Source organism: Staurois parvus, unplaced genomic scaffold (genome assembly GCF_062004578.1).
Source record: "Staurois parvus isolate SC_StPar_1 unplaced genomic scaffold, SC_StPar_1.0 ptg000048l, whole genome shotgun sequence".
Lineage (NCBI taxonomy): Eukaryota > Metazoa > Chordata > Amphibia > Anura > Ranidae > Staurois > Staurois parvus.
The window spans coordinates 4,003,857-4,024,406 of NW_028317844.1; the positions used below are offsets into that span (position 1 = coordinate 4,003,857).

Here is a 20,550-nt window from a genome sequence, read left to right on the forward strand (position 1 = left end):
CATAGTGATTTTGGTGGTGTCTGGTGCCAAATGGGCATTGGAAGAGCACTGCAAAGGTAAGTGCAGGCACTATATAGCAGTTTTCAAAAGCAGGTTCTGACATTAGAAAATGATGATTATACATATACATTTTAAAGATCCTTAATAAAAACAATCTTTTATTTGAATTATAGATTGCATATAGAAGAAAGCAGAGAAAGTACCTGCTGCTCGAGCACTGTATTCTTTTCCATTTCAGCATTGTGAACCATCTTTCTCATATATTCAAGCTGCTTCTCAAGAAGTAAGCAGCGCTGTTCTGCTGAATTCAGCTGAGTAATTACATCTAGAGCAATCAAGAGAAAGGACAACAAATTAACTAAACAAGAACTCAACAAGAGTTTATTACTTTATTGCTGTTTGAGAAAAATATACTACTGTTGGAAGTACAAGGGACCAAAGACAACAAAAACTATTGCCTGACTTAAAGTGTTATTAAATCCACAACAGTAAACCTGACAACAAAAACCAAAGACAACAAAAACTATTGCCTGACTTAAAGTGTTATTAAATCCACAACCTTCTGAACCTTCCCTTCCCCCACAGTCCCCAGTCCATCTATTGATAGTACAGAGCCTTAGAAGACACTGTGCATGCTCAGTTTGGTGTGTATTGATTGAAGGTTGTTTTTTTTTTTTCTATGTGATTATCACAGGGCCAAGCAGTACTGTCCAGGCAGAGGATCAGGGGTAATGCAGCCTCATAGGATAGTCAGAGGAGAATGAAAACTCCTCCTACAAGCTTTAACCAGTGTTTAGCCAGACATTGATAGAAGTCAGAAGACTGCTATATACTGCTGATGAGAAAAGCTATTTAACACTTTAGATTTACTAAAATAATTGCATTTCCATGTTCTGTGTAATGTGGGAGACTGGATATAGTAAATGGAAGGTCCTGGGTGTATTAACACTTTAAAGTTGACCCATCATTAAAATTCACATGGCAGCATTATTAATTACATTATTATCATTCAACCCCTGATCTACTCTGTGATAAATGAAGCCAGAAGCAAGGATGATTTAATCACTTTCAGTTTCAGGGCTGTGTTTCCCTTCTAAGTACAGATCAAACATTCGATGTTTTGAAGAGCAGGGGAGACATTGGCCCCTGATGTCTCAACAGAGTATCTGCCATTTCCCAAAGCTATCACAAGGGGCTTGGTTATCCCTTGTGATGGCATTAAAGTTATATGAAAAAAAAAAAAAAAATTTAAAGCATCCCTTTACCCCTGTGCATGTAAATGCAATTGTGCATTTAGGTCCAGCACGCACATATAAACAGTGGTCGCATCACATGGGAGGTATCACCAAAGATGTCAGAGTGAGACAAAAATTCTAGCGCCATAGCTCACAATTAAAGTTACTAAACCCAGGACCCTGCATTCATTATATATATTATATCTGGTCTCCCACAGTACACACTAAATGGAAATTCAATTACTGTAGTAAATATAAACTGCTAAATACCTTTCTCATCAGCAGTATATAGCAGTCTTGTGACTTCTATCCGTGTCCAGCTGAGCACTGGTGTTCCAATCACCTCCATGGCCACTGGTGTATAAAATCAAGCACCTAGGCATGCAGACTGCTTCTACAAACATTTGTGAAAGAATGGGTCGCTCTCAGGAGCTCAGTGAATTCAAGGGTGGTACCGTAATAGGTTACCACCTATGCAATAAGTTCATCCATGAAATTTCCTTGCTACTAAATATTCCACGGTCCACTGTTAGTGGTATTATAACAAAATGGAAGCAACTGGGAACAACAGCAACTCAGCTACGAAGTGTAAGGCCACGTAAAATGATAGAACAGAGTAAAATGATAGAACAGAGCCAGCGCACGTTGAAGCGGACAGTGTGCAGAAGTCGCCAACTGTCTGCAGAGTCATTAGCTAAAGACCTCCAAACTTTGTGTGGCCTTCAGATTAGCACAACAACAGTGCATAGAGCACTTCATGGAATGGGTTTCCATGGCCAAGCAGCTGCATCCAAGCCTTATACCACCAAGTGCAATATAAAGCGTCGGATGCAGTGGTGTAAAGCACACCGCCACTGGACTCTAGAGCAGCAGAGACGTGTTCTCTGGAGTGACAAATCACTCATCTGTCTGGCAATCCGATGGACGTGTCTGGGTTTGGCATTTGCCATGAGAACAGTACTTGCCTGACTGCATTGTGCCAATTGTACAGTTTGGTGAAGGGGGGGGGGGGGGATTATGGTGTGTGGTTGTTTTCAGGGGTTGGGCTTGGCCCCTTAGTTCCAGTGAAAGGAACTCTTAAGGCATCAGCATACCAAGACATTTTGGACAATTTCAAGCTCCCGACTTTATGGGAACAGTTTGGAGATTGCCCCTTCCTGTTCCAACATGACAGAGCAAGAGCCATACAGACATGAATGAGCGAGTTTGGGGTGGAGGAACTTGACTGGCCTGACCTTAACCCGATAGAACACCTTTTGGATGAATTAGAGAGGAGACTGTGAGCCAGGCTCTCTCATCCAACATCAGTGCCTGACCTCACAAATGTGCTTCTTAAAGAATGGTCAAACATTCCCATAGATACACTCCTAAACCTCGTGGACAGTCTTCCCAGAAGAGTTGAAGCTGTTATAGCTGCAAAGGGTAGGCCAACTCAATATTGAACCCTACGGACTAAGACTGGGATGCCATTAAAGTTCATGTGTGTGTGTAAAGGCAGGTGACCCAATACTTTTGACAATATAGTGTATCAGCAGATGGATTGAGGACAGTAGAAGACGGGGAGGATCAGAGAAGACAGGATCAAACAGCCCTTTTACACAATGCGGAGGATTAACCCCTTAGGTTCCACGGTGACTATAACAAGTGTGTTTTACTGCATATACAGACTGATTTTACTGTTCTGCGTTTAGTAACACTTCAACCGATGACCTGTAAAGGCTTTTAAAGCATCACCTATGGACAATTTAAGGTACTGTAGATTGTTGCCATTTTACAGGCGATTTTTAAGCGTGTGATATTTATTTACATCTATATAACATCATATTTTACCAAAAATGGGTATTATATTGTGTTTGTTTGCATTAAAATTAATTTAAGTGTATTTCTGATAAACTGCTGCGCAAATATCACGTGACATAAAAAAATTGCAGCAGTAACCATTTTTCTGTCCATGACCTCTGCTTTTAGAAAATATATAATGTTTGGGGGTTATAAGTAATTTTCTAGCCAAAAAAAAGGCCTTTTTTTTTATTTTACACATGTATGTGAACGATTTTTAAAAATGCAGTGCTATTGTATTCAAACAGCGGGGCTCCTCCACTGTCAGAATACACTGATCAGTGATGCAGCTGTTTGAATTAAATCGATGACCTGTAAAAGGTTTTAAAGCATCACCTATGGACAATTTTAGGTAGGGAGTACAGGCAAAGAAAGAGCTTGCAGCAGCTCAATAGTAGTCAAAGAAGTCTCAGGAGCCACACATCACAAAAAACCCTCATGTAAAGAGTGGAAGCAGCCTCGGCCTTGACTTCATCCAGGTCACGCCCCTGCCATGTTTTGCCCGACCCATGTAATCCCATGACTAAGCCTTGTGGGTGAGGCGAAAATGTTGGGGTTTGGTCTGGATGCAGTCTAGGCTGAGGCTGCTTCCAATCCTTCATGAGAGTTTGCAGCTCCTGGGCTGGATGCTGCCTTTTGGACCCCTTTATCTGGTCTTCAGAGCACTATTCCTGCCACCAATACCAACATTGTGGCACAATTTTTCCAAGGGACATGGCGCAATTCCTCTCAATGAAACCAACAATGGAGAACAATTCCCCCCTACTGACACCATTGATGAGGGCACGATTCATACCACTGACACTACTGATGATGTATACAATTTATCCCATTAGTACAATTGATTGGGCACAATTCCACCCATTGCCAACAATGGTGCACCACAATTCCTCCCACTGACACTAATAATGAGGTACAATTTTTCCTACTGATACCATTGATGGGAAACAATTCCTCCATGATAACAGTGGGGCACTATTTCTCCCACTGATTCCAAGGATGGGGTGCTATTCCTCCCATTGACACCAACAATGGAGAACTATTCTTTCCACTAACACAAATGACATGGCATACCTCCTCCCACTGACCACAGGCACTAGGTCATTTTCTTCTAAATCTCAGCACGTGAACATTTTCGCTTGTGTTTTTCAGATGTTTGTATCATTAAACCTCTGTGCGTATGCAAAGAAATGTTTACATAAAGAACACCAACTCCTCTGCTGTTTGCAAATGGTCATATTTTGTTCCATCATCATGTTTTTGTCAGAAAGGCAAACAGCTCAAGTAGTCATTTTCTATAGTTAGCAGATGTGTACTTGTTCATTGAACAGGCAATTTCAAAGATGAACAGTGATATCATTGTTCCCAGACTTCTGCTTCGTGCTAAAGGGAGATAATAAGGTAATGCAAAGCAAGGATGTAAGAAGTGCTGAAGCCCAAAGCAAAAACACAAGAAAACAGGTTGTCCAATACCAGTAAGCTAAAATCCAATTGGTTGTTATGGGGTTCCATCCTCTGCACATCCCTGTTGCCCTGTGTACTGTTTATAGAATAGGAATTAGGGTTCATATCAAACGAAAAGAGCACAGAAACAGCAGAGGAAAATTAAAATGGTACCGTTCATTTCAATTGTGGCACAAGCAAACACATGAAAACCAAATAAAAAAATTAATCCAAGCTGCACTTAATGTAACATTGCAGAATAAGGGGAAAGAAGTGGCTCTGTTGGAAACTGAAAGATGAATTTCATCACAGTGCCAGAAGCTACAGAGGTGATGAGGGCTTGTTTTAAAGGGCTTTTTTTGGTTGAGTGGAATATGTTAATACTTTAATGTACATAGTTTGGTTTTCACTCCTGAAAGGCTGGGAGAGACCTAATTCCGCAACAATGAACTAATGCCATGTCAATTACTTAGGTCGATTGACAGCCTTACGGTTACTATCTCTCCCACTGTTTTGCTACTTTAACCAATTATTAACAATGCTATTCTGCTGCTTGTACCACTTTTGACATGATCAGTTTTTTGTCAATATACTGGTTGCTCAACTTTTGGGCATCAACCTGTATATTGTGTTTGCACCTTTCTTTATAACAAAAATAAAACATATTGAAAAAAAAAAATGCTGGGAGTGAGAATCCAACATATTTTTCCTGTCCTAGAAACAAGGCAGGACATGGGTATTGCAAACTGGGAGATTTTCAGCCAGTCTGCCAGGGGGCCCCAAAATGGCATACAGGTATGAAAATCGAATTATTATAGATTTTACAAAGCTGCACAGTTTTTAAGGCTCGGTTCACACTATTGCAATGAGACTTTAAAGCGATTTACAGTGTGATAATCTGGTTCGACTTTGAATATTCTATGGGGCCAAGTTGCACTGTAAATTACACCAAAATAGCGCACAAACCTTTCCTAAGATTGCACCGTTCTGAGTCGCAATGATTAGGACAGGCACCATTGAGAATAGTGAGATTTCCCTTGTCATGTGATTCTGTGTGACTCGAATCGCACTAGTGTGAATTAGACCTAATATCTACTGAGCCCCCCTTAAGTGCATAGGTGGTTTTCTGGAAAAGGTGAACTTAGAATTTAAGCTACAGTCATGTGATTATATGTAGACTTGAAAGGTGCATGCTAAGAGAATGTTGTCATCTTCCTGCCATAGAAAGAAAGATTTTTCTCAGCTCCTCTGTCCTCCTGGCCAGTTAGCATTCACAGCACACGTGATTACAACCCATAGACTGAGAAGCAGATCTGTGTGAGGCATGTAACCACAGCCAACAACACAAAGACTACAGCACAGGAACCAGAATATACTGTATATATATATATATATATATATATATATATATATATATATATATATATATATATATATATATATATATGATGACCCTAATTTACTAAAAGAAAAGAGCATTTTCACTTTGCAAAGGAATTTTCTTTTAGGTTAGTCAATGTAGGAAAGCTATGCTGACTTCAATCATATGAAAACAAAAACCCTGTTTTTTTTTTTTTTTCCTTACAGGGATTGGATATTCTATGCATAGTGATTTTTCCACCATATCCACCAAGTGAAGTGAAGTCAAAAATGTTCTCTGTCAAAGCGAGAATTAATTTTGCAAAGTAAACATACAGAACTCCTTTGGTAAATTAAGGTCCATGTGTTATTAATGGTCCAGCATTTCAGTCCATGAAGTAATGTTGACCCTAGATATTACCGCAACAAAAAACGAGATCCTTCTGGGGAGAAAAGCAGTTGAACACATGGTCAGAGGTAGTGCTTTTATCTCTGTCAGACATAGGAATACTTATAAATTTACACTTACTCATTGCTTAGCATGCAATAACTTAAAGCGGAGTTCCAAGCGGGGAGGACAACTTGTGCATCCGATCGCCTAGGCCAGGGGTAGGCAACCTGCGGTTCTCTAGCTGTTGTGGAACTACATTTCCTATGAGGCATTGCAACATTACAAAACTGACAGTTACAGCTATGACTTGCAGAGACATGATGGAACTTGTAGTCCTGCAACAGCTGGAGAGCCGCAGGTTGCCTACCCCTGGCCTAGGCGATGGCAGCAAAAGTGGGAGCAGGTACCTGTCAAATTCGGGTACCCGCTCCCTCAAGGTGCCAATCCTTAATGGGGAGCGGAGGACAAAGCATTAAAGCGGAACTTACCCTTTTGGGTGGAGCTCCGCTTTAATGTGCAAAATTCATTCAATGCTATTTCCTCTTTAATGTTCCTGCTTTTATACAGAAATCCTAGGTAAAGCACAGGTACAAGGATTATCATTATTACCATTTTTCTGCCGTACAGCCTCACGCTGAGCAGTCTCACTCTTTTCTTTTTCAGACAATGCTTTCTTGTGTTCATTGTTCTCCACGGACAAACTTGTTAAACAGTTCTGTGCTTTAAACTTCTCCAGTTCTAACCGGGAAATCTTCTCTTGAAGAGTTTTTAGAGCAGACACCAAAGCTGTTATGAATGATAGGTCACAAAGTTCATATAAACCTGACATCAAACATTAGTGAAGAGCAAATCCTAAAGTACATCTAACACAAACCAACAAACTACACTGCTCAAAAAAAATTAAAGGAACACTTTGAAAACTCATCAGATCTCAATGGGGAAAAATATCATGCTGGACATCTGTACTTATATGGACTGGGTAATGTGGTAGGAACGTAATGGTGACCCATCGTTTGATGGAAATGAAAATTATCAACCTACAGAGGACTGAATTCAAAGATACCCCGAAAATCAAAAAGTGCAAAAATGATGCAGCAGGCTAGTCCATTTTGCTGAAATTTCATTGCAGCAACTCAAAATGGTACTCAGTAGTTTGTATGGCACCCACGTGTTTGTAGGCATGATCCTAATGAGATGACGGATGGTCTCCTGGGGTATTTACTCCCAGATCTGGACGAGAGCATAACTGAGCTCCTGGATAGTCTGAGATGCAACCTGGCTTCGTCGTATGGACTGAAACACGATATCCCAGAGGTGTTTTATTGGATTTAGGTCAGGTGAGTGTAGGGGGCTATTCAATGGTATCAATTCCTTCATTGTCTAGCCTGTAGAGGTCTGATGTCCCTCAATAAATATGCCTCCCCAGACCATCACAGACCCACCACCAAAACAGTCATGCTGAACGATGTTACAGGCAGCATAACGTTCTCCACAGCTTCTCCAGACCCTTTCACATCTGTAGCATGTGCTCAGGGTGAACCTGCTCTCATCTGTGAAAAGCACAGGGCACAAGTGACGGACCTGCCAATTCTGGTGTTCAATGGCTAATGTCAATCGAGCTCTATGGTGCTGGTCAGTTAGCACAGGGCCCACTAGAGGACTTCAGGCCCTTAGGCCACCCTCATGAAGTCCGTTCTGATTATTTGGTCAGAGACATTCACACCAATGGCCTGCTGGAGATCATTTTGTAGGGCGCTGTTAGTGCTCATTCTGTTCCTCCTTGGACAAAAGAGCAGATACCGGTCCTGCTGATGGGTTAAAGACCTTCTATGGCCCTGTCCAGCTCTCCTAGAGTAACTGCCTAACCATTCCTGTTTTGGGGATCGTCTCATTATTGCCCATCTGGTGCACCTGTTAATTTCATTAACACCAAAGCAGCTGAAATTGATTAACAACCCCCTCTGCTACTTAACTGACCTGATCAATATCCCAGGAGTTTAATTGACTTGATGCTATACTCTGATTAAAAAGTGTTCCTTTAATTTTTTGGATTAGTGTACATGCACTGTAAGGACTTATTCACCTTTCTTAATGCAGTGTCAAACCTGCGTTACTTTGCCATTAGAGAACATTTCTAAATGTTCTAATTTTTTTTTTTTAGTCAATTTCCATACAACAAAACAACGTGACAGTTTGCTATTGTAAAAATCTGTACCACTGACAAGTCCATGGCCAGTAATAAAAATTATGACAGGTAAACAACACAACATGCTACATATCCTTAAAGTGGAAGTAAACTGCCACTGGATACTTGTACTTACAGGTAGGCTTGTAATAAAGCTTACCTGTAGGTACAAGGAATATATCCCAAACATGCACAGTTTAGGAGATATTCAGTGTTCCTGCAGCCGATAACATCACCGGTGCATGCACTCTGAAGGAATGGCATTACCTGTGCTGTTCCTTTGGAGCACTGTGCCGTGGCCGAGATTCCCATGTGCATGCACGGGAGTAACATCGTCATGGCTTAGCCAATCAAGTGGCCAGAGCCCGAGAACCCGGAAGGAAGAATGGATGAAGATGGAAGCCCTGTCAGTGGTGACAGCGCGCCGCTGCAGGGATTCATTCTAAGGTAAATCTTTCAGAATGTGCTAGTATGTGATGCATATTATAGAGCTTTCTTTTGGTGGCATTTGATCACTGGGGTTTTTTTTTTATATATAAAACGAAAAATGACTAAAAATTTTGACAAAACAATAATTTTCTACGGTTATAAAACATATGCAGTTAAAAAAAAAATAAAAATCAAATTTCTTCATACATTTAGGCCAAAAATAAGTGTATATTAATAGGTTTGCTGGAAAGTTATAGCATCTACAAAGTATGGTATATACTGTAAGAGCGGTTATCAGCGACATAAAGTGAAACTGTGATAGTGTGGTGGGTAATCTGGCACTAACAGATACTGGTTGGGAGGGTCACTGACACTGTGGCTTACAAATGTACTGTGTGTAATCTGTGCTGCTTTTACTTACTAATTTGGTTGTTTTTTCTCCCTGCTTTTCAGGGATAGGAAACAGCCAGATACTGGTTGTAAATGCAGAACTCTGGAAGGAGGCTGGTAACGTACATGTACGTGACAGTGCCTGTACCTGCTGCCCACTCCTAGTATATTTACTGTGATTGATCGTCAGGTGGTTAATGAAATTTGGAATGTTTTAACTGAAAGGAGTCAACTAACTAATGAACACATTAAAAGGGATTTTTTTTAATAACTTTCTAGCAATAATATACCAGTGGTTTCCTTAAGATCTACATGCGCCTAATTCAAGCAAGCATTTGGCACATGTGGCAAATTCAGGTAGTACATTTGCCACTTGAAGAACCTGTCACTATGGCAGCCACGGATTTTAAAAGAATTGCCACCAGCTCTACGTGCAGGAAACTGGCAGTGATTAATAACAGCTCTGAGCTGGTGTCCAGAGATACCCCATGGCCCAGAGTGGGGCAGGTCTGTGCTGGGAAGCGGTCATGTATGCAACAGCTTCCCACACAGGGCTGTATCCCCAGCAACATTGAGCTGTCGGCCAGGAGATTACCCCGCTAAAAGTGACATAGATACAAGTGATTTCATTACTTAAATATGGCAACACGCATATTTTGGAAGTGACTTGTCACTGGGTGGGTGGAGCATGATCAGGAACTGAGACTAGTACTATTGATTGACTATGCATGGCTATTGGACTGAATAGCGACTATGGATCTGCCCATTGCTGTGCGTTGTCAATCAAAAGGAAAGGGGACCTGTTGGGGAACTAAATTTTTTCGTTTCCCCATCAGGCTTAGTGTGACAAATGCAGGAGCCGAGGAGGGAGGTAGCGCACGGAGGAAGGAATATCTAGTATGGACACTCTGACCTCAGTACGGGCACCGACAGATTCATGTACCGGTCTCCGACAGGCACATGACTGGGGCGCAAGCACGAACACTTTCTCTCTGCAAAACCCTTTGTGAATTCCACAGATTCTGTGCTATTTGATTACAGGAGTCATATACCAGTTTGTAGTTAAACTGCCTTCATATTGGTTATGTGCTTGTAATCCTTAAACTTTTAGAGATACGGTCATGAACTGGAGTCCATACCCACTGGTTACAAGCTGATCAGGAACAGGTAGTAAGTGGGGCTATAAGGAGGTGCAGGTCACAGAGGAAACAATGAAAGGTATCAGTTCACTGAGGGTCACCAAGTGACTTTGGATGCTTGGGCCAGGGAGAGACAAAAGACAAGGACATGAAATTCTGTTGTCAAAAGATAGATTTGGGTAGTTGATTACACATTCACCAGTGACTTTTTAGGTACACCTGTTCAATTGCTTGGTAACGCAAATCGCTAATCAGCCAATCGCAAGGCAGCAACTCAATGCATTTCGGCATCTAGACCTGGTGAAGACGACTTGATGAAGTTCAAACCGAGCATTATAACGTGGAAGAAAAGGCATTTAAGTGACTTTGAACATGGCATGATTGTTGGTGCCTAACGAGCTGGTCTGAGGATTTCAAAAACTGTTGATCTACTGGGATTTTCATGCACAACCATCTGTAGGGTTTACAGCGAATGGTGCAAAAAATAGAAAATATCCAGCGACCGGCAGTTGTGTGGAGGGAAATGCCTTGTAGACGTCAGAGGAGATAGGGCAGACTGATTGCTGCGACATTCAGATGGTAGGGTCATGGATCCATCCTGCCTTGTATCAATGGCTCAGGCTGGTGGGGGTGGTGTAATGATGTGGGGGATATTTTCTTGGCACTAGCAAAGTGTACCTAATAAAGTGGCCAGTAAGTGTATGTGGTCCAATTTAGCGGTTTAAGATTTGCATTTATTTAAATGAAATTAAAAATCCCTAGGTAATTTTGATAATATGTGGAGTCCAAATGGCAAGTTAGCGTACATTTATGGTTCTTTTTAATGAGTATTATTTGTCAGTCTCTAACTCTCAAGGAGCTTACAATCTAAGGTCCCTAACTTACATTCATACATACACATAATTAATTACCTTGAATTACTCCTTACCTTTGCTATTGGGAACTTCTAGAACATTGTAGGAAGGAGAATTTGGATCTTTCGCAGTTGAACATGAATGTTTTCTTGATGAAGATTTGGATTCAAAAAGGTCAGAAAGGGCTTTGCTAGCAGGAGGATGATAAAAACTGGGCAAGTAATGGTCTTTTAACATAGAATCCATCTTAAAAAGCTGCAAAAAAAAAAAAAAAAAAATATTATATACATCATTTCTTAAATATATACTGTATACATAATATAATACTCAAAATCCTGGGGGGGGGGGGGTTCCATTACCCAATCCTATACTTGATATCCCCACACAAACCTCACATGTAACAGAGACCTGCTCCCCACTACTAGATTGTTTACTGTACCAGGCAGCATTACACTGAGCAGCAATGTACCTGTGTCACATCAGAAGTCTGTGTAGGGGCCTAATAGGAGGGTGTTGGGACCCCTATCACATTTTGTTCAAACAGAAAACGTTAAATTTTGAAAATAAGTGTAGGCATACAGCGGCTTAAAGTTTTGACCACATCACCATTTTTCTCAATAAATATATTTCTAAAAGGTGCTATTGACATGAAATTTTCACCCATGCAATCCATACACACAAAGAAACCAAAACAAATACGTTCATAAATTAGGTTATGTGTAAAAAAGAAAAAAAAAATTAATGACACAGGGAAAAAAAAGTATTGAACACATGAAGAAAGGGAGGTGCAAAAAAGCATGGAAAGCCTAGACACCAGATGAAATCTATCAGTATTTAAAAAGCAATACTGCCCTTGTCAATGCAAAATTATCATCAGCTAGTTCAGTCTCAACTGTTGGCTTTCAAAAAGGTGTCTCATTACCAAGGTGTCACACAAGAAACATCTCATGATGGGTAAAAGCAAAGAGCTCTTGCAACCTTATAGTTGCAAAACAAACTGATAGCATTGGTTACAGAAGGATTTCTAAAACTTCTGAATTGGATGCCATAATACTTATGTTTGGAGGTCCAATGGCACTGCACATCACCCCAAAAACACCATACCAACAGTGAAGTTTGGAGGTGGGATCATCATAATGTGGGGCTGTTTTTCAGCATACAGTACTGGCAAACTTCTGGAAGGATGAATGGAAAAATGTACCAAGACATTCTTGATAAAAATCTGCTGCCAGGATAATGAAGATGAAACCAGGGTAGACATTTTGGAAAGACAATGATCCCAAACACAAAGCCAAGGAAGCTCTCAACTGGTTTCAAATAAAGAAAACAAAGCTGCTAGAATGGCCCAGACAATCACCTGACTTAATCCAATAGAAAATCTATGGAAATAACTAAAGATCAGAGTTCACGGAAGATGTCCACAGAACCTTCAAGCTTTGAAGTCTGTTTGTGTGGAAGAATGAGCCAAAATCACACCAGAGCAATGCATGCGACTAGTTTCTCCATACAGGAGGCATCTTGAAGCTGTCATTACCAACAAAAGGATTTCGTACGAAGTATTAAATACATTTTAGTAAGCGTGTTCAATACATTTTCTGTGTATCATTACATTTTATTACACATAACTTAGTTTCTGAACTTATTTGTTTAGGTTCCTTTGTATGTATGGATTGCATGGGTTGTTACTGACATGTGGTTAAAAGGTCAAGTCAACAGCACCTTTAGACATAGATTTACTGAGAAAAATGGTGGCCTGTTCCATACTTATTTTACCCGCTGTACATAGTAGAAATAGAGAAGTGTGAACTATCTTACCTTCTGAAAGCACTGTAATTCCCTTCAGTTAGTTTTTTAATAAATACACCAACACAAAGCCCTATTTACTTTTCACCACTACAGTCAAAGCAATAAAGTTCAATCAAAGCAGGAATTCGATGCGGAAGTATTTATTTTATCTTTCAGCTTTCTCCTCCAATCAACAAGATCTTTTTTTACTGAAGACTAGTATAAAAGACAGATTGAAACGCTATTTTGAAATACATTTACCTATTTTAGTATAAAAGACAAATTGAAATGCTATTTCGAAATACATTTACCTATTTTAGCAAAGAAACGTTTTATCTGTCTATGCTGGCTCTTTAATATAACAAAAATATGCAAAATAATGATCGGCATGCCAAATTTTTACTTTTTAACTCCCAATTCAGAAGTTAAAACACAAAACAAAAAAAGGTACCAAAAGAGAATTCATTTTCAAATATAATTATCTCCTCCTTATTACAGCAATAGTAGAGAGGATTTTGGTCAATGTACCAAAGGGCAGCAACCTGAATTATTATTGGGATAGGAAGGATCTACCAAAGTGTACATCTAGCATTCCCTCTACGATTACATTTCCATTATTCATGCCGTGACTCATTTTAAATTTATCATTAAATAGAGGAAAGTGCCTTATTCAAATTTTCTTGTAAAAACAACCTTAATTGCTTTGTGCATCATATTTAATGTGTTAGTTTTATTTTTACAGTGTTTGATGTATTTTCTTTTGCTGCTAAATCCAACAGCCAGGCCATCTGCCTTATTAAAAGTAGGAACACGGCAATAAGCATTTTCTGCCATTCCATGGAACGCAGACAATTATAGAAACTTGCCTAATCTCAGGCAGATGGTGTGAGAATTTCATTAAAAACAAGCTTATGTCATGCTTTCTCTCTCTGCGAAAGTGAATATGCAGAATTACTAGAATCTCCTAAGGAATGGTATTTCAGCCTCAATTGTTTTCCTCAAGAAGAGCAAAATTAAAGTTTAACTCCATGCAAACAGCTAAAAAAACAAATTAAATGTATAAGACATACTCTGCCAAAAGGATTTGTATTTATGTTCATCCAGGTTCTGAGATTTAAACAGCTCTACTGCTCAGCACAGCCCTGTTGGTAGAGGTGGAGACCCAATTTTTCTCTGCAATAGTACGTACAGGTCTCCTCCCCACTCCCACCTTGTGAATGGACACTAAAAGAAGAAGCAGTAAACTGATGAGCTCATCCCTGCCATTCTGATCCTTGCTACTATCAACATGATCCCTGCACTACAGCATAACTAACTGGCTCTTTGTGGTGCTTCTCCCTCCCTCAGTCTGTGCTCTGCTATACAGGGCTTGCAAAAGGCTGGTACAAAGTCAGGTTCAGATACGCTGTTTGCATTTAAAAACAAACACTATTTAAAGTGAAACTTCACTATTCTAAGTGACAACCCTGAATTCATTGGACAGGTGAGTATTTTAATTTAGAACAAGGCAAGGAAGGGGGGCGTAGCTCTGGCTGTATAATGCACCCTAAAGTGGTTGCAAACTCTTCCATATACCCAGTGAAGTGACTAGCCTCTGGTGATACACAGCCATGAAATAAAACCTTCTGCTTAAGTTGTTCCTGCAGTCTTCTCTGCTCTACATCCGTTCAAAGTCCAAAATTTTTTAAAGCTTGTCTGAGGGTTCAGAAAAAAGGGGACATAAATAACACTTTGCAGAGCTCTGAGAGCTGATTGGAAGGAAAAGGACACACCCTCCTCCATACAGCTCATAGGTACGGAGCTGAGGCTGTCAATCAGCTGCAGCTCCCTCTCCATCAACGTTTTTCTCTTGGTGTCAGGAAAACTTGTCAGAAATTACGGAGAAAAGAAGCAGCAGACAGAAATGACACTCTTAATTGAGACGCACACACTACAGAGGGATATGCTTTGTTCATATTTTATGTCTGAGGTTTACAACCACTAACTTTTTTTCTGGGTGAGAGGAAACGCATCCCTTGGTCATTCAACAAATAGTAAATTGACAAAAATTAGTAAAAGGAGTCCCACGTTAGGGAGATTCACCCGCTCTAATTTGTCCTATTTACCATTATAATTAAAAGTGTCAGTAAAATAAAATTTTGGGTTGTCCCTAGAAAAGCAATAGAAGGAAATTCTTCCATCTGAGACACCAGTTTTGGCCAGGGTGGGAGGCAGGGGGTGTTGGGGCAAGGGGTTCGTTTTAATTTGCAAGGATTTCTTCTCACTTCCTGTTTTGGCTATGTGACAAGTGAAGGGCAATATTCCCAATGGGACACTGATGACAGGAGGAAAAAAAAAAAGAAGAAGGAAGAAGGACGACAGAGGTTATCACCCTCTCCCAGAAATTATTATTTTTTTCTGCAGTTGCAAAGCAAAGCTTCATGACAATGGTATTAAACTATTTAGCCTCTCACACCTATTCATTTCTATGGAGTAATTTTTACATCTTTGCTATGGACCTGTTTATTCATCAATAACTTTGTCATTACTAAAGAGAACAAGGTAATATATAGGCTCTCTTTTCATTATATTGTCTTCCAACAATTATTTTTTACGCAATCCTTAGACAAACTAAACAAAATGCATTTTCTTTTTTTGAGCAGGATTAGTTTAAAAATAGTGTTCTGCACATAAAATGTGCATAATTCTGTCTGTAATTTGTCTTGTTTAAAATGCCACAAACCATGAATTCTGGTATAAAGCAAAAGATATTTACAACTGAAGTGTTTTTTTTTCCAGTTTTGCACTTTTTTAAAAAATGGGAAATTTGTAAATATATGTTAAATGTGTAAAAATACAAAACAAAAATAGTTTAAATATTAATAAAACGGAAACACAAAAAAGGGTCAGTAGGAAAATAATAGTTGAAGAAAGGCAGATACTAAAAGGAGATATTTAGGGCTGATTAGAGTAGAATAAGGGTTACAAAAAGGAACCTTTATTAAAAAAACAACCCCCCCCCCTCCAAAAAAACTCCAACATTCTTACTGTAAAGAAGTAGAGTGAAGACGGTGGAACTGGCAGCAAAGGAGGATCGTTGGCCGTCTGTGGCCAATGATGTTTGCCCATGCTCAGTTTAGTGTGTATTGCTAGAGAGGGTTTTTTTTCCTTGGGAGAGTGCATGTGATCAACACAGGGCCAATCAGCACTGTCCACACAGAGGTCAAGAGTTTTGCATCCTCCTAGAACAGAAAAAACTCCTCCTACAAGCTTTAACCAGTGCTCAACTGAATACTGATAGAAGTCACAAGACTGCTCTAACTGCTGATGAGAAAAGGTATTTCTAAGTTTATATTTACTAACATAATTGCACTTCCATGTTCTGTGTACTGTGGGAGACCAGATATAGTGAATGCAGGGTCCAACACTTTAAGTTAAGTTTTCCACTGATGAATGTATTTATATTGATATTTATAGCTCTTACGCACTTTATTTAAGCTTTGCATCCATTCATTTTGTTCATTAATTTTTGGCTTGTCACCAATTTTGTGATAGCTGCTTCCCTCTCTAAGCGCTCACTCTTTGTTGTTGAACCCGGTATTGAAATATTTAGCAAAGGTATGAATACACTTTGCATTTCAAACTAAACTTTACCAGATTACTAAATAAAATTTGTTGCTACAAAAGTTTATTCAAAAAACAGGACACAGTCAATTTGGGAAAATATAATAAAAACCTCACAGCTGTATTAAAATAGTTACATAGTTTGGCCTCATGAACACAGATGCTTTGCAGCTCCTGTGTGCTCAGGCATAAAATTCACAGCACTTTCTGGGGCCCATGCTGCCACACATGCGGTGTACAGCCACCAATGTAAGTGAACTGCTGTAATCATGGCCATATTGGGGTAAACAAAGACAGCTTTTGCACCATCATTTACCCGTGCATATGTGTATAGCACTTCTCCCCAAACATGCCATTTAATCCAGAGAAAGGCTAGGTTCACATTACTGCCTTGCCAAACACATGCAAAATTGTGTGTGTTCCTGCAATGCACAATAAAAGTGCAATCCATTTGCAGGTGCACAGCAGTTCAATTAATTCCTAATGGTTCCCCCCACATATCATGTTAATGGCCATGCCATATGTATAGTAGAAAAAGTACAATGTGGTGTGGTGCTACTTTCTTGCATAAGACAGCCCATTGAAATAAATGGGCTGGCCTAAGCACAACACAAAAATCTTGCAAAAATGCACACATATGGCAAACAAAAAAAAAAATACAACAGTGCAAATTACTAGAAACCATGCAAATTTAAAAAAAAAAAAAAAAACATAAAATAGTCCAATTCATAAACTGTCCAAAAACCTGGAAAAACAATGTGCAAATATTACAAATACCATGCAAAAAAATATTGCATGAAAATTTCCATAAAGTGTCAAGTGCAATCATTTCATATATTAAAAGTGATTCTCAAGGCATATTAAAAAAAACACAAACATGTCTATATTTACCTGCTCTGTGCAGTGGTTTTGCACAGAGCAGCCCAGATCCTCCTCTTCTCAGGTCCCCCGCCAGCACTCCTGGCCCCTCCCTCCTGTTGGGTGCCCCCACAGCAAGCACAAATAAAACAAACTGTGGAAGTCAATAGCATCACAATCCCAGGAATAGTTAAAAATCGAAATTCACTTTAATGTTGGGTTAAAAAGTATGACATGTAGGTTCAATAAAATCCATGTGCAAAGTTCATCCAATAAAAATGCGTTTAGACATTGATTTTGTTGCACCTGAACTAATTTAAAGTGGTTCTAAAGCCTTAAGTTTTTTTTTTTTAATGAATTCTATCTATGCATTACAGCGGTAGTAAAGTCTGCAAACAAAACAAAAAAGTCCACCTGCAAGCTAATGTTATAATGTGCTAGTATACCTAATACTAGCACATTATGGCATACTTGCCATAAAACGAAGCCCTCCAGTGAAGCACTGTCACAACTTACAAGGCTTCCATCTTCATCCGGTCCTCCTTCTGGGTTTGCGGACTCCAGCTGTATGAATGGCCGAGCCGTGATGATGTCAATCCTGCACATGTGCACGGGAGTCAAAGTCACGGCATGGAGCTCTGAAGGGACAGCATGAGTATGCCGTCCTTCGCAGCGCATGCGCTGGTGATGTCACCGGCTACATCTCCTGTGAATACCTCCTAAACACTGCAAGTTTAGGATATATTCACTGTACTTTCATGTAAGCCTTATTATAGGCATACCTGTAGGTACAAGTTAAAATACAGACTTTACTACCACTTTAAGGTAAAAAAACAAACAAAAACAAAACAATGATGATGAGGGAGCAGGGGCGGGGATGATCCTAGCTGTTTGTGTCAATCGACACAGACCACAGGACTTGGAAGAGAGCCTGCATGTATGCCACTATAGGAATCAGCTTCCTATAGTGGCACACGTAGAAGAGAAGGAGCCAAGCGCATCAGCTAGGGACCCCAGAAGAGAATTGGGGCTACTCTGTGCAAAACCGTTGCACAGAGCAGGTAGATATAACATGTTTGTCATTTTAATAATAAAAAAAAAAAAATTGAAAGCTTGAATATTTTTTTATCTGCATGGAACACTTTATTCATTGTATATAAGAAGTCAGCTCCACTCTGGAAGGACGGCAAACAAGCCAGCATTTGATATTTAATTTCCTGTGAAATCTGATTCTTACTAATATGCTCCTTCTACTCTTCCTTTTCACATTAGTGTTCTCTGGCCTCAGATTGTCCTTACTTTACCCCTCATCTCTAACCCTTATGCTATACATATTACCCTCACTCCTACCCTCTCCCTTTTACTGCACCCATCACCTTTTACAAATACTGAAACAAACACCAGGGCAGTGAGATATGTGCTCTCATATACATCCTGCTCCCATCTTACTTTCCTCACCCTACTTCGCCTAATCTCTGGGGACATTTTCCCCAATCCTGGCCCTCCATTTTAGAACTGCAAATGCCCTATCCGGCACTCTTCCTCCTCTAGCAGCAGCCACAATGTACTTGGTTTAATTTCTATCCCCCTGCTTCCAAAAACCAGCCCCCCAATCTCATGTGCCCTCTGGAATGCACAGTCTGTAACAAGCTCACATCTGTGCATTACCTTTTTATCTCCCATTGCTTTACCATACTTGCCATAACTGAAACCTGGCTTCAAGCTTCTGACTCGGTTTCTCCTGCTCCCCTCTCCATGATGGCCTCCACTAGATTCACTCACCGAGATCAAGTGGACAGAAAGGAGGTGGAGTTGGCTTCCTTTCTATCCCCACAGAGCACCTTCCTTCCTACTCCTCCCTTTCTATCCCGCTCTTCTTTTGAGACACACTGTATTAATTTGTTTTCTCCAATTTCTCTGAGGATTGCAGTGATTTATCAGCTTCCTGGACCAGTACCACATTTTAATTACTTCTCTGCCTGGCTACCCTACATTCTCTCCTCTGAAATACCCTGTAAGGGATTTCCGGCAAGACGAATCATGACCGGAAATGCGCGATCATGCACAGCGAAGATTGGTACCAGACGGCCTATTTAAGGAGTGTCTCTGCTCATGTTCAGTGCTGACTGGTCTTCAGCTCCCCCGTGTCCTGCTTGTTCCTGTATGATTCCTTTGTTGCTGACCCGGCTTGTTCCTCACCTGACTCCGATTGCTCTCCTGATACTGGTTCCTGACTTCGGCTCTGCTCCTGACCTTGGCTTTTCCTTCTGATTCTGTACCGTGCTGCCCGACTGTTGATGACCCTGGCTATTCCATGACATTGCTCCTGTCTCTTGTCCTCACTACCTGCCTTGCTCTGGTGCATGCCTGGCAATCTGCAAAATCTGCTCTGCCTACTGATACTGTGCCAAAATCAGAGGATCATCAGCCTTCCAAGGTTTTCATCAGCAAAGCTGCAAACAACAACTACTGGCACTCTTGTTCCCCTGGGTCCTAGACTCCCTCTGTCCCTTCTCCAGCGGTGGCAGGACTAGTGACAAGTGAGGCCGACCTCGTCATTTCAGTCTCCCATCAGGTACATGACATACCCACTATCATTCTAAGTGACTTTAACATCCCTGTTAATGTTAACCTCCCAGCAGTATTCCCGAGTGTAGCTTGGGGTAAAATATCAGTACCAAAAGCGGTAACCCCAAGCTACACTCGGGCTTACCATGCGGCGCTGTATAGGGATTCCCTGCAGAGCTTACCTTATCCTTCGCTCCCGCAATGTGTCCCCTGCAGCGTCCCCGGCCATCTCCTCCGGCCGATGCCGGCATCCGGCTTCTGTGTTCCGGTCCCTGTGACGTCGGGACGTACGGGCGCCGCGAAATATGAAAATTTTTAAAAAATGTCATTTTTTTCCAAACAAATTTTACATAGTAAAACATTGCTGTTTCAACCCATTTCACATACATATTGTCCCTACTACTTTGTCCTGTGCCCTGCCTGCATTTTTACTGTTCTTTCTGCCTGGAAACTGAGAAACATCCATGGCGTC

General features: G+C 40.5%; 1 protein-coding gene across 2 annotated transcripts in view; it reads right to left on the reverse strand.

The window, feature by feature from the left end:
* Positions 1–20,550, reverse strand: part of CEP57L1 (centrosomal protein 57 like 1) — a 66,386-nt gene that overhangs the window by 30,567 nt on the left and 15,269 nt on the right. For both annotated transcript variants that reach the window (XM_089664765.1, XM_089664764.1), the window contains exons 2-4: positions 11,339–11,519; positions 6,877–7,053; positions 204–325 (exon numbers count right to left, since the gene is read on the reverse strand). In XM_089664765.1, the coding sequence (XP_089520891.1) occupies positions 204–325; positions 6,877–7,053; positions 11,339–11,519 (480 nt within the window). The remainder of the gene's footprint in view (positions 1–203; positions 326–6,876; positions 7,054–11,338; positions 11,520–20,550) is intronic.